At 31.6% G+C, this 15,117-nt stretch overlaps 1 protein-coding gene across 1 annotated transcript; it reads right to left on the bottom strand.

Moving 5' to 3' along the window:
- Positions 1-333: 333 nt before the first annotated feature.
- On the bottom strand, positions 334-14,420 carry LOC127738309 (DDB1- and CUL4-associated factor 5-like). The gene is made up of 9 exons (XM_052249510.1): positions 14,095-14,420; positions 12,343-12,486; positions 11,276-11,312; positions 10,066-10,205; positions 8,566-8,695; positions 6,404-6,617; positions 5,915-5,981; positions 5,224-5,342; positions 334-3,970 (listed from the first exon to the last, which is right to left on the bottom strand). Exons 1-9 carry the CDS (start codon positions 14,321-14,323, stop codon positions 2,822-2,824), a joined length of 2,229 nt encoding a protein of 742 aa, XP_052105470.1. The 5' UTR covers positions 14,324-14,420; the 3' UTR covers positions 334-2,821.
- Positions 14,421-15,117: the final 697 nt, after the last annotated feature.

Here is a 15,117-nt window from a genome sequence, read left to right as displayed (position 1 = left end):
ATAGATACATTTATTCAAAAAGATTTTGCCTTGAAGTGTCAGAAAAATTGATCAATCAAATCCAAAAATTGCTTCTGGTGACTTTGGTTTTTATCAATTCTAAAGCAGATAAAAATACTGTATAAGTAACTTATTCAATACCATTCCTGCAAAATAGGTTCAGGTTATTCCAAAATTTCAATGTGATTTTCTATGTATAACATCAAGTCAGTGCAACATGAAGAATTCTTGTTCAAGGTGGACAGACTAGGTATATAATGCTATAACCATTACTCAGCACCTATCCATGATTCTTTAGACCAGATGAGCTAAAATATGATAGATACTCTCAAGTATAAATAAAACTGACTTTTTATTTCATTTCATGTTTTTAATATTTTCTAATATATTTTATGAAGCATTACTTAACTAGAATTTTACACAAATATTAAAAGTTCTACTTGAATTCGTAATTGTATTATAAAGAACAAATGAAATTACATTGTACAGATTACTATTTATATGTAATGAATGCTGTGATCCTAACTAAACTACATAACAATTCTTCTTACTATTTCAACATAAATGATCCACAATATATACATAATGTAAGGAAATAGAAAACTGACTTGTAGATCTCAAACAGAATTAAAAATACAGAAATGTTTATAAATACAATTACCACTGTCACCTGACAAAAGTTACAGGTATGCAAATATGGAAGATTTTTTATTATTTTGAATTTAAAATTGTTTGATAGTTTCAACATTTTTTTCTTTGGGAATTACTGTAAGTAATGAATTTTGATGAGGAAAATTCAAAATACAAATTTTTTTTCATAGCTGGATAATTATATTTTTAGTTAAGGCCACTATTGTACAAAGAATTAAGACACAAGTTTGAACAAATACTACATGGTAAAATATCTAAATGACTTACAATTTTAACACTGATCTAGGCCATGATCACATGAATAAAATATACGACTTGTGATAACAACCAGTTTGTTGGCATATAAGTCAATTTAGCTATAACATAAATGCATATGTCCAAACCCTTGTCAAATTCATTTTGAATATTTTTATCAGTCAAAACCAAAAATAAGTTACTGAACAACACTGAGAATAAAGAGCTCCATGAGTGCATGATATTTGATTACTCAGATTCTATAACTCCAGAATAGCTTATCTGAATATTTTGAGAAATTAAGAGACCGATATAGGTTTTACTGAAATGTAAAAATCATTGACCACTATATTTGTCTTGGTTGTTTGAGTCAGTGGCTTGTGATCTCATTGACGTATACCCAACATCTCCTTTTATTCATATCAAAGCTTAAATGAATAGCTCAGAAATGTCAAATCTTAACAGGGTCTGTCTACATTCTTTACTAAAAATAAGTAATTTTCCCTAAAAGATGATTTAATGTTAAACAATCAGAACTATGGGAGTTTTACTTGGCTGTACAATATGAGTAACATGTATACAGCATGGTATATAAACCTGCCAATTATCTATTTTCAATATTATAGTGTTATGCAAGGAAATGGACAGAGCAAAATGTTTGTACTGTCCACAATTTCAGGGGCGGATCCAGGATATTTCAAAGGGGGTGTTATTTCGAGATTACAGAATATATACCGTCTAGCAGATCGAGGCAAACATTTTTTTAGGCGATTTTATGCTAAAATTCTTTAGAATTTTCCAATCAATCAAAGAAGGAGGCTTATGCCCTCCATGCCCCCCCCCCCCCCCATATTTATCTTAATGGTTATCACCTTTTATCATATAGACATCATCATACAAAACAAAAACAAAAGATATAACTTAACAAACAGGATTATAATTCTGTTGAAAAATAAAACATTAACATAAGTTTGGATTTATAGAAGATAATTAAAGCCACATCACATACAGGCAGAAGAATTTTCTTGCAACTGGTCAAAATTGTATCGATTAAAGAAACTATCAGCTATTACAGAAAAAAATATATAATATGTACATTCTGATTTCATGTCTTGCAGACCAGTCCTATTTTAAACAAATTATTTCAATTATATTTTCAATCTGCACACATTACACATCAAAAGAATATAATTAAATATGGTTTTTAATTGTGCTACTTCATTTTATGCCAAAATACAAACTGATGGCCATTTAATGATAAATTCCCACTTACAAAACAGAAAGAAAAAAAATCTGTTTTTGGTCAACACTTCAATGCAGACAAGCTAGGTTTAACAATAAGATTTTGAATGTCCAGGTGAAAATACAGTTGATATATTACCTTTACGCTTATATTTGGCTCTACTGAGTTGAATAAACACTATATGAAGTGTTAAGTAAATGCTATAAAAGAGTTATTTTAGTTTTAGTCGAAGTAGCAATTTTTAAAACATGTGTATACATGTACATTGATTTTTTTATGAACAAAGCACCTCTTTTATAATCTGTTAAGTCAAAAAGTAAAATACTGAACTAACTTATCATGCTCATATGTTAAAAGAAATGATGAGAGACATTTTCTAGCCCCATAAATCATAATTTCAAATTTCTTAGATCCATTCCTATTCTACTTTTATTTCCAAATGAATAAATATTATTTTAACACTTGGTGGTATTCAAATAATGGAAGAAAAAAGAGGCCTCATCATACATTTTCTTTTAGATTTAGAACTACTGAACACTTGTTTCATTACTATTTTTTATAATATATTCATACACACTCATAGCATATGAACAACAGCTGAAATTATCAGAAAATCTTCTTTATATTCTCCCAACAATGTTACAACATACATATGATAATGAAAGACAAATGGCATAAAATAATGATTTCATTTTAATTATCTTCAGCTTTACTATGGCTTCGGTACTTTCTTGATGTAGCTTTTGTTTTTAATCTTTTGAATTCTGACCATTTTTGCTGGCTATTAACTTCTGATTCACTATTTTGGGGACCTTCATGATTTTCTACAATTGGAAAACTGTCAGAAGAAGGGCCAGCCAATGTTTTTGAACAAGATGGCTGATTTTCAGCTTCATATAAGTATGGTCCCATATCTTCTTCAGTGTTTTTACATTTATTATTTTCTTCACATTTTGAATTTTCAGTTAAATTTTCACATGCTCCATTTTTATGAATACTGTTCTTCTCGTTTAGTTCCAAACTTCCAGCATCGTCTAAATCTGAATCACTGTTTAAAGCACTATCTCTCAAAAGTTTTAATCTTTTCAACTGTAAGTGATTTCTCTGTTTACAAGCAGACAGAATATTTAGTGGATGGCCTTGAACTTGTTCCCTATGAGTAGAACTGTCACTTGCTGTGTTGTCGTCTTTTTCACTGTCACTAGAATCTGAACTGTAGGTGACCAATGGTCTTTTTCTTTTAGTCTTTCCATTTAGTTTTATTTGCTTGCATCTTTCTTTTATCAGCTTTTCTATAGTCTTCCCACCTTGAAGAGAATTATTTTCCGAGTCTGTATCATTGTCCGAACTATTAGAAATCTCACTGTAATGTTCCATATTACCTGAAGATACAGCATTACCATCAAGGGACCTGGAATTAGCAGCACTAGCAAAGGTCACAGAAAAAGAATTAACCGTAGAATCCTCCTGACCGTTTTCTTGGTTATGATTGCTTGAAGTTCTGTTTTGTGTAGCATGCCTTGAATGATGACTATCTGAATCTGAGAAATCAGAATCATGTATATTTTCAATTCTATCTAATAATTCTTCATCACTACTAGCAAAGTCTTCACTGGAACTGAACCCCTCCAGTTCTCTTTGTACTAATGAATCAAAGAAAGCTAGCATTCGAGGATCTTCCTCTACTGACTGACTGGAATAATCATGTGTCATCACATGACCAGTCTGTAACACCAGGTTGATATATTCCTCATGTGAGTAAGCAGGTCTAGCTGCATTCTTCTTCACAGAATTGGAATCTATTCCTCCTTCTGACGTAGGAACTGGAAATGGACTCCATACCTGTGAAAAATCAGTAAACAGATATAGAACAAAGAAAGCACTCATCCAACTCAAAGACAAACCCTCATTCAAATTAATTCCGCTATAATTCGTTTACGCTACTCCAAATTGCTTCATAGTTCTTTGAATTGCTGACTTTTATAATTTTGGAAACCTAAAAAGAAAATGTTACCACCATTCCCTTAAGATTTTCTTAATCATTGCTCCATTTAAATGAAATCAACAATTTCATTATTAAAATGTCATAGCCTTCCCCACAATTCACAGAAATTTATAGAATTTTTTGGTGATATTTCTCGCGCATGAAAACAGAAGTTTTGTACAATAAAATTATAAATGTTCCTTTTTCTCGCCAAATTTCAGGTATATCTTGCTTAAATATTCATTTTGAAAAAAAAAACTTTAAAAATAACATATCACTTGCTTGCTAACTTTTTTTACTTAAAAGTGTGAAGAACAAATATTCATTTTTGAATGGCCTAATGACAACTGTGTTATTTAGATTATTCTTTGACCCCTATGCTCCTCTCCTCTCATGAACCAGAAATCTAAGCATTAAACATGAAGTCCAACTATATTACATGAAGAAGAATTAATATAAGCTTGAATGAAATCCATCCAGTGGTTTGGGAAATGATGCAAATTGCTGATTAATCAGTGGAACCATAGGGATTCCCAGATTTCTTTCTTTCTTTTTAAAATCTAAAAGCAAAAACTAAATACAAATAGTTCAGCTACGCTAGGGAGCATTCTGCAGGATATAGTCATTATAACCTGATTGTCCCACTGACTCTCACCTAATTTATCTTTATAAATATCATCATACATTTATTTTGATGAGCATTTCACAAAATAAATGTACGATACCAATTTTAGGGTCTAACATGTTTCTGTAATTACTTTCCATCAGGATCATTCAAGACAAAAGATTTGGTAAGCCAATTACATAAAAGTTTATTACCGATTTAAAAGTCAACTTTGCCTAAGTGGTTGTAAAATTACTTTTAGCACAATTCCACAATTCAAAAAGTGAAAGTTTATAGTTAGAATGAATTATTTTAATTATGCCAATACTGAAGCTTTCGATATTAAGCTGATGGTATCCTTTGAGACTAACAGTTCACCAGCAGTGATACCAACCCATTGAATTGCACATTAACATTCCAATCACTTTATATGAAACATTTTGGATTTTTTGTTTATAATTATACATAAATCTGTCATTCTTGAACTAATATTTTCATGTACTTTACCTTAATAGATTTTTCAACACCAGAAGATAAGATTAGATGATTGGCAGCATTAAATCTCACTTGATTTACAATAGATCTATGTCCATGTAATACCATGTGTGCATCATTTACAAACTGTCCTGAAAAAAGATTATTCTTGAAAATATGTTGCTTTATGTGAAAATTTAAACGTAGTATTTAATTTCAGAGATGGCTGTATCCATAATAAAACACTGATTTATTGGATTATTTTAAATGTAATTTACAACTAGATATGGAAATATTGATCCTGGATTCTCCTCTTTTTATAATACAATTGTAACAAGATCATCAAACCTTATATTAAAAACTTGACAAAAAGTGTCAATTCTCAAAAAGTACTATTGATGTCAATGGTAGGACACATTTTTAACTAGCTGTTGGGGGTTACTGACTGTTTGCTGGAGCCCTAATACCTCTTCAAGAAGTTTCTAGTCGTCTTCAAGACAAATAACATTTTATAAATACAAATTTTCTGCAACTGTATTTTTTCAATTAGTATACTATTGTCTCATGCATGTATGTCCATTATCAATTCTTTTTCAAAGGCATTGTGTATGACAAAAATATCATTCTATCAAAGTATTAGGTTATTGTTACATCTTAAAATTCACCCAAAAATTCTTTTTTATCAACAAATGAAAGTACTTTCAGAGTATCTTCCTTGACTTACTTTTTGATAAATCATCAGGTATTTTCCACATGTATAGATTACAGTCATCAGATCCAGACAATACATACTGAAAAAATAAATATAACTAAATGTAAGGCAGATACTATATATAAAATGCAAATTCAGCTCTTCTACTCATTGAAATATAAAGCTTAATATAAAACTAATGCCATAGTAACCACCCATGTTGGATAAGCATCTTTATCTCTCACATTCAACCAAGACAAAAAGGTTTCTTACTAAATCTAATCGTAAGCAGCTTGTTAAGATCACTCGGAGTTTTTTTAATATTCCATTTCATGACACATATTTTTGCAAACTGGGTATTTCAATAAGTTTCCCATTTAAATAACATTACCTATAAATTATCATGTTTTGTGAATATGTGAAAGTGCCTACAGATTGTTATGGATAGATAATTAATCAAATTACTACATGATACATTCTAAAAATTGTTGCAAGAGGACAATAAACCAACTTAATATTTACCTGATCTCTATCTCCAGCAAATGAGCAGCTTTTCATTGTACAAGAGTTGTAATACCCAGCATGGTCGAATTCACATAATGGAAAGGGACTTTTAATGTCATATAAAACTGGAGGTAGACGTCTTCGTAGTGCTAATAGTCTGTCTCCCATCTTACTGACACAGACACTCATACAACTTTGTTGTACTAAACCACTACCATATCTCAATAAACAACTGAAAAAAAGTCATACTATATAAAATATTTTCTAATAATTTCAAAAGTTATATTTCCTAATGCTATGTTAATGGGTTACTATTTTCATGATTCACATGTAACACATGTATTTATCAATCAAAAGTTTTGTAAAATTTTATTCAAATAAATATTTTGCCATATTACGGGCTGTGCCTTTATATAAGTACATGTACCTCATTCCAAAAATTACCCAACATTTAAGGTGCAAGAAGGGCAGTTCATATATTTATCTTAGTGGAGATAGAAATAATTCTTGTATTTAAATGGCTGAAACTAAAAGGAATGTTTTTAGTTCATCAACTGAAACAATTCAGTAATTTATTAACAAACAGAACAATGGTGAATATGAATAAAAAAAACCCATGTAAGTCAAATTATTTCTATGAATAGAAGGAGATTGAGTTTATGTCAATGAGACAACTATCCAACAACTAAACCCCCCAAAATAGACATCTAGGAGTCAATTTAACTTATTCAACAACTGACAAGCATTTATGTCATATGTATCTTAGTTTTTGGTTGGGTTCGTGTTGCTCAGTTTTAAGTTTTCTATGTTGTGTTTTGTGTACTGTTGTTTAGTCTTTTTGTTGTTTTCGTTTTTTTGCCACTGCATTGTCAGTTTGTTTTTGACCTATGAGTTTGAATATCCCTTTGGTATCTTTGGCCTCTCTTTTTGAGCTAAATTGCCCTGATCAGACTAGTAGTGAAACAAGAGGCTCTCAAGAGCCTGAATCGCTCACCTGTATTTCAGAGGAGAAGATTTTTAAATGTTAGCAAACTTGATGAACAAATTGTGTAAAATTGACTTTAAAGGGCAATAACTCCTTAAGGGGTCAATTGACAATTTTGGTCATATTAACTTTTTTGTAGATCTTACTTTGCTGAACATTATTGCTGCTTACAGTTTATATATATCTAATAATATTCAAAATAATAACAAAAAACTGCAAAATTTTGTTAAAACTACCAATTCAGTGGCAGCAACCCAACAATGGGTTGTTCGATTTGTCTGATAATTTCAGGGCCAATAGATCTTGACCAATTAAACAATTTTACCCCATTTCACATTTGCTCTAAAAGATTTAGTTTTTGAGATATAAGCCAAAAACTGCATTTGACCATTATGTTCTATTTTTAGCCATGGCGGCCATGTTTGTCGATGGATACAAACTTCGGATATAATTTATAAACAAGATACCCTAAGGAACATTTAATTAAAGTTTGAAGGTAATTGGCCCAGTAGTTTCAGAGGAGAAGATTTTTAAATGTTAGCAAACTTGATGAACAAATTGTGTAAAATTGTCTTTAAAGGGCAATAACTCCTTGAGGGGTCAATTGACAATTATGGTCATATCAACTTTTTTGTAGATCCTACTTTGCTAAACATTATTGCTGCTTACAGTTTATATATATCTATAATAATATTCAAAATAATAACAAAAAACTGCAAAATTTTGTTAAAACTACCAATTCGGTGGCAGCAACCCAACAATGGATTGTTCGATTCGTCTGAAAATTTCAGAGCTGATAGATCTTGACCAACTGAACAATTTTACCCAATGTCAGATTTGCTCTAAAAGCTTTAGTTTTTGAGATATAAGCCAAAAGCTGCATTTGACCCCTATGTTCTATTTTTAGCCATGGCGGCCATGTTTGTCGATGGATCAAAACTTTGGATATAATTTATGAACTATATACTCTAAGGAACATTTAGTTAAAGTTTGAAGGTATTTGGCCCAGTAGTTTCAGAGGAGAAGATTTTTTAAATAGTTTACGACGACAGACGACGACGCCAGACAACGACGACAGACAACGACTGACGCCAAGTGATGGCATAAGCTCACATGGGGCCCTTCAGGCCCCGGTGAGCTAAAAATTGAAGTGACATAGTATTTTAATTCATGACACAAACTCTCTAAAAATTACCTTTTAGGTTTCCTGATATCCCATAATCCAATGCCCTCTCTAGCATTAGCTGTTGCCAGTAGACGTGGTTCTACTGGGTTATATGCCACTGCATGCATAGATGAAGTGTAATTTGCCAAACAAAATGGATCTGTGAGAAAATCATAAACAACAACTTTAATTCCATACAGTTTAATAACTAATAAACTAATAAAAAATCATTCTAAAAAAAATGTAATAGACATCTGTATTTTGCATCACTTGTTTATGTTGTTATATATAAAATCCTGCTCTTTGTGAGCCCATTTAATGGAAATAAAACATCTTCTTTTTCTTCTATATATAAATTATTTAGATCTATTTGTCTCTGGTAAAAAATATATACTATGATATTTTTCACAAGTTTTCAAGTGTACATCTGAACAAATGAATATAATCCATATGATGTGACACTGAATGTTTCAAATAGATGGTATGATAAGAACAATTTCTTAGCACAGTTTATTAGAAAATAACAATAACTTTGTAGAAGATATTTTGTAGAAAATTATCTTTTTATTTAGCCTGCTGCATATATTTGATTTTACATTAAACTCATAATGAGGCAGTTTTGACAGATTATGATTTTTTTTCAGGTTTTCTTAAATGCATAATTTCTGAAGAAATGCAGAAAAATTTTAAATGAATTTACTGAAATCGTATTTGTAACAAACTTGTGTCTTGTGATTATTTGACAACATAAGACACTTTTATATTTTTAAATTGGAAAATGTAAGGCCAAGCAAGTGACCTTATTAATCCTTTTCTTTTTCGGTCATTCCCAAGGTCGTCGGACATTGGGCAAAGGCCAGTAAAAATTGATTTGGTCCAGTTAAGTGATATGTATTACTGGACCAAATGAACAGTAAAATTTTTTATTTTGTCCAAATCATATGAAAATCCTGTTAAAAAGAGTCTGGCCAGTTATGATAATGATGATGGGTGGTTGCTTAACGTCCAGTGGCAAATTAATATGCATATTCAGGACGAGAACATGTTAATGTAATATGAATATTAACCCTGATTTGTACTAGACAGACACGCTGAGCCGAATATTTAATGTGATAGTTCACAAGATAACAGTCAGCAGGAAGACATGTCACCTTACCAGGACATATTATTCTGACTCTGAGCCGACCAGTCTTTGCTCTTACTCCTTAATGCTGCGTGTTTAGCAGAGAAGCAGCAAATACTAATTTTAAAGTCTTTGGTTTGACCCGGCCAGGGTTCGAACCCACGTCTTCCCTCACTGGAGGCATCCAGTTAAGAAGAATGGTTTACTAGACCAAACGTCTAGTTGATTTCTCAAAGCCTTGGGAACCACTGCCTTTTTGCACAAATTACCGGTACGCTATTTATGTTGAGAATACTGATAAAATTTGTCAAAAATGAGGAAAAATAACAGGAAAACAAATGTTCAGATAATCTGTCAAATTGTGAAAAAATAATAGGAAAACAATTGTTCACAAATAAAATAATGACCTGTACTAGCTGGTTCTCTTATATCGAATACCAAAATTCTGCCATCATCACAGGCACTGGCAAACACATTGACATTGTTAGGGTCTGATGTCAATCCATATATTGCATCATCATGCATGAACACTTCTAATGTGGCACCACTATAATAGATGGATGGCGTTTTTATAAATTATATTTATTATATCTTAAAATAATATAGCTGAGGATCAAGATAATTTTTACTGTTGTGGCACTTAATTGAAAATTTGTGAGACATATAATGTTTATAGTGTGAAAGCAGTTATAATAAAACTTTAGAGATTGTTGCAGTAATTTAATGAGATCGACATGTTTTGGTGCCTATGATCTGTTGTTATAACTGCCTTAACATTTTGAGTGTTGTTTTAACTGCTTTCATATTTTGTGGTTCCCAAGGCACAGAAACACTAGATCTCTTTAAATTCTGCAGCAATCCCTAAAGTGTTGTTATAACTGGTTTTACATTTTGTTTTTTTTACCGTAACAGCCCTGCATACCCTAGGTATCCACTTTAGGGATTCTATATATGTATAGAGTATTGAAGATTGAACAAGCGTTGGTTCACTGTCGTTTGTAATTATATAATGTTTTAGATACATATATTGTTTTTAATTTCTTTGATTTCAATAGAAGCAAACTAATTGGTAATTGTTATTTTTATTGGTGATTTCCTGTTAAAGAAATAGAACTTTTTTCAGTTTAAGGGAAACCTGCTGTGACATTGATTAATATCCTACAATGACCATTTTTTTCTACTGTAAGTTTTTAAATGATGTTGGGTGTTTAACCCCTTATCATTTTTCTTCAGTATTCCCCTATGAATATTTTCCATCAGTATTATAAAAGTGGTATTCAACTACTATCAATCAATTGTTATAAACAGGCTGTGTAATGTAAGATCAAAATTAAAATGTTAATCTTCAGATCATTTTTTGGGGGTGGTGAATTTAATAACGAGCTATTCATATACTGTAAATTCAGAAATTATTGCAATGTTTTCATCAATGTGAATAATGCGACTGGGTGAGCATCACAATAATAAGACCTTGCATTCTAATATTGGAAACATATAGTGTATGCAGATTTTCCAGAAATCGCAATAATTAATCTTGCATTTTTGTCTTTTCTTCAAAAATTGCAATAATAAATGCACGCAATAATTTCTGAATTTACAGTATTCCCTTTTAACTACCTTTCAATGTCATGCACAAGAACTTGTTCATCATTTCCTAAAATATAAACAAAATCAATGAATGTGTTGCATAACTAATTTATTATAAACACTGTTAAGTAGATATAAGAAGATGTAAGATCTATCACACAGACCCTACTGTTTTCTACTGAAGAACTTTCAGTTTTTACAGAGTTCTGAATAGATAGTATAATCACAATTAATATCAGACAAAATTGTCATTGCTATCAAAATTTATGTTGAATGCAGTCACTTTGATTATAACAAGCATTCTGTGAGTATTGAATGGCAATACATAGTCCCGGGCCTACCGGTTACAAATTCATTGTAATGGAACGAAATTCCAACTTGATCTATAACTTGTCATGGTGTAAACTACATAAAAGTATCAAGTCAAAATCTTCAAGCATGATGAAAAAAAACTGTTGAAAACTGATTATTTAAGTGAATTTTCTATGTCCATAGACCATAACTCTGCACAAAAGTATCAGACTGGAACAAAATTCCAACTTGATCTGTAACTTGTCATGATAAAACTATATACTAATTATCAAATCAATATCTTCAAGAATGACAAACAAACCTACCACTAAATTCTTCAAACAATTTACCAAATAAAAGGAAAAAATCCAAAATGTCATTTTGTCTTTTAAAAAATTACTTATTTCCCTTTGAACAGAAATCTATTAACTAATAAGTATTTCATCAAAAATTTAATTCTAGGGAAAGGGCTTTAACTGAACAAAGAGAAAAGCTAAAATCATGAAAATTGAACTTGACCTGTAACTTGTCATGATAAATCAATAAACCAAATATCAAATCAATATCTTCAAGCACGAAGAAAAAAGTGTGGAAAACTGATTTGCCGGACTGACAGATGGACGGACGGACGGTATGTATGCAATATGTACTGCAAAAAGTGAAAGACAATACCAATGGGAATTGAAGAAAAGAGGAGGGGATTGTGGCTATGACAGTTGTAACATATCTTAGGTCATCTGTGACACAAAAATTCCATAAGATTGTTAGCTGATCAGAAACTCTGTGTAAATATGTTTGATACCTACCACCAGAAAATATCTTCTTGTTGTCACGATCAAAAGCAATACAAAAGATGTTACTATTATGTTCTCCTTTCATTATCTTAGGAGAACCTATATCTGACAGGGCTTTCTCAACGTTCCACAATAACACTCTTCTGTCATCACCACCTAAAATAAAATTAAATACAGTGAAAACTTATACATAATTTGAAGTTTGGAAATTATCATAAAAATCCATGAAGTAATTGATGTAAAAAAACTTTAACCACAAATTCAACCTAAATGTTGAGGCTTTTGACACCAAAGATGCTGGAATGTAGAATCATTATGTCACTCAGGCTCAACAAAAATGGCAGAAGTTTTACAAGGTAGACATTGAAAAAATTGCCTATAAAATGTAGATAAAAATCACTTTATATTGCCAAAACTTCAGCTGAAAATTTCCAAATCTCCATTTGTCACAAAGTCGATTTGATTTTTGATTTTTTAGTGTTTTAATGCCACTTTTAAGCACCGCTTTTGGGCTATTTCGTGGCGGCCAGTTTTTATTGGTGGAGGAAGCCAGAGTGCCCCGAGAAAACCACCAACCTTCGATAGGAAAACTGACAATCCTGGTCAATTAAGATTGGAGTTGAGTGCACCCGCACCAGCTGGGGTCGAACTCACAACCTCAGTGTTGACTGGCTAGTGATTACAGTAGTAACTACTTAGACCACTCGGCCACCGAGGCCCTGTCACAAAGTTGAGACTAGACAACTATGTCACAGATTCTGTTTTCAAAATAACAATAAAAGTCTCTAGTCCCTGTCAAATATTATTTTTTTTACAAGAAAGTTCTATTCGTAGATAAGATGCTGATAACCACAGTAAACTTGGAAGTATTTGTAACCCTGTAAAAGTAACTTTTGATATATTGCAAGGTTGCTTTTGTCTAATTTGCTCTGTCTTGTCAGAAAATAAAGTTTGGCAAATTATTTTTTTATCGACAATAAAGTTTATCAACTGGTTGTAGGTATTCTTATAGGCAGCAATTGTACTCCTTTAATAGCAAAATTTAGATTTTTGGGACAGGGTAATTAGTTTTTTCTGTATTATATACTGATAGGATTTTTTTTTTTATTATTTACAAATATCATGTACATTTTGAAGATATAGTCCAGGGTTTAAGTTTTATCAGACATCAATAACTTTGTCAAACTTTCAAGGAAATAGAAGCTGGTTCATAAACAAGAGACAGCATCCAGAGCAAAATTTTGCTAATATTTTTTTTCATTTTTCTATATTTTACTGATAATTTTTTGCAGTTATCATTTTCCTCTATCAAAAACAAGAACATGTTTAAGCTAACAAACAAAACTGCCTACATGTACAGTTTCAAAAGTTGCAAATGACAGGACCTGGATAAGTGAGTCATGCTACAAATTGTCCCAACTGTTTAGACCTGGTCCGGAAGGCCGGAAGACTTTATAAGCTACCCCATCTGTATACAGCTATACAGGGACAAACAGAATTAGCTTTATACTTATCTATTGTAAAAGTGTTTTTTTCTGAAATAAATTGTATCCATTTTTTCTGTATATTACAAGTTTTTTGGCAATCAAAATTTATAATTTTACACTAACTGTAACAAGCTGTCACAGGTGAGACATATGGTGTCATGAAAAACATTTTAAAGTTGTTGGTATATAGTGATTTTGTAAACACTTCTTTCTTTGACAACAGATAAAAGGGGCATAACCACTGAATCAGTAGACCTGTTTAAAAAACAACAAATACCTGAAGACATAAATTGTCCTCCTTTGTGCGAGAACTCTATTGCATTAACACATCCATAATGCGCTTTAAGTTCTCTCTTGTACAAGTTTTTTGCTAAGCTGGTTCTGTGTCTCATAAATTTGTCTGATGAAGTATTTGGTTGAGTGTTACCAATTTCTCGTCTTCCAATAAAGCCAACCGGGTCACATACTGAAGATAAACAGTTTTGCCGAAAACTTCTGAATGCCATTTTTGACAATTTTCAGGCACATACGTCAAAGTATTGATTCTAATCAGAAATAAATATGCATTCCTTTCCGGAGAGCCGACTTGTCATCGGTTATTTACTAAATTATGTCCCCTGAAAAAAATACGCAAAATAATGTAATGTTAGGGAAAAACCCGAGAATCGCGAAATTTCCCGCCAAAATTTCGGGAGTGTTCATAAATGGACATGCATAAAGTATGCTGAAATAGATATTTAACAGATTTTCTGCATCGGTCTTCAAACTTACTTAAATAAACCATGTATAACGTCACTTCGTGTCAATTGTGATAGATAAAAAAAAATCTCTCTCAAAAAAAAATACTTTTAACTCCGTGTATCAACCAACAACAAGATTTGGACAAACCACGGGTTATGTCAGTCTTCTCATATATTTTATGACGGTATAATACTAAACCCCTAACAGGAGGGATTGTGCCTGATATTCATATGATGAAGACATAATATTTCAATCCGTTTAATTGAGGTCTGGAGCTGGCATGTCAGTAACTGCTAGTAGTCTGTTGTTATTTATGTATTATTGTCATTTTGTTTATTTTCTTTTGTTTCCTATTCTGACATCGGACTCGGACTTCTCTTATCCTGAGTTTTACTGTGCGTACTGTTGTGCGTTTGTTTTTTCTACATTGGCTAGAGGTATAGGGGGAGGGTTGAGATCTCAAAAAACATGTTTAACCCCGCCGCATTTTACGCCTGTCCCAAGTCAGGAGCCTCTGGCCTTTGTTAGTCTTGTATCATTTTTAATTTTAGTTTCCTGT

Source organism: Mytilus californianus, unplaced genomic scaffold (genome assembly GCF_021869535.1).
Source record: "Mytilus californianus isolate M0D057914Y unplaced genomic scaffold, xbMytCali1.0.p SCAF_4, whole genome shotgun sequence".
Taxonomy (NCBI): domain Eukaryota; kingdom Metazoa; phylum Mollusca; class Bivalvia; order Mytilida; family Mytilidae; genus Mytilus; species Mytilus californianus.
Note: the sequence above shows the minus strand (reverse complement) of the source record. Positions and strands in the feature narration are given on the sequence as shown.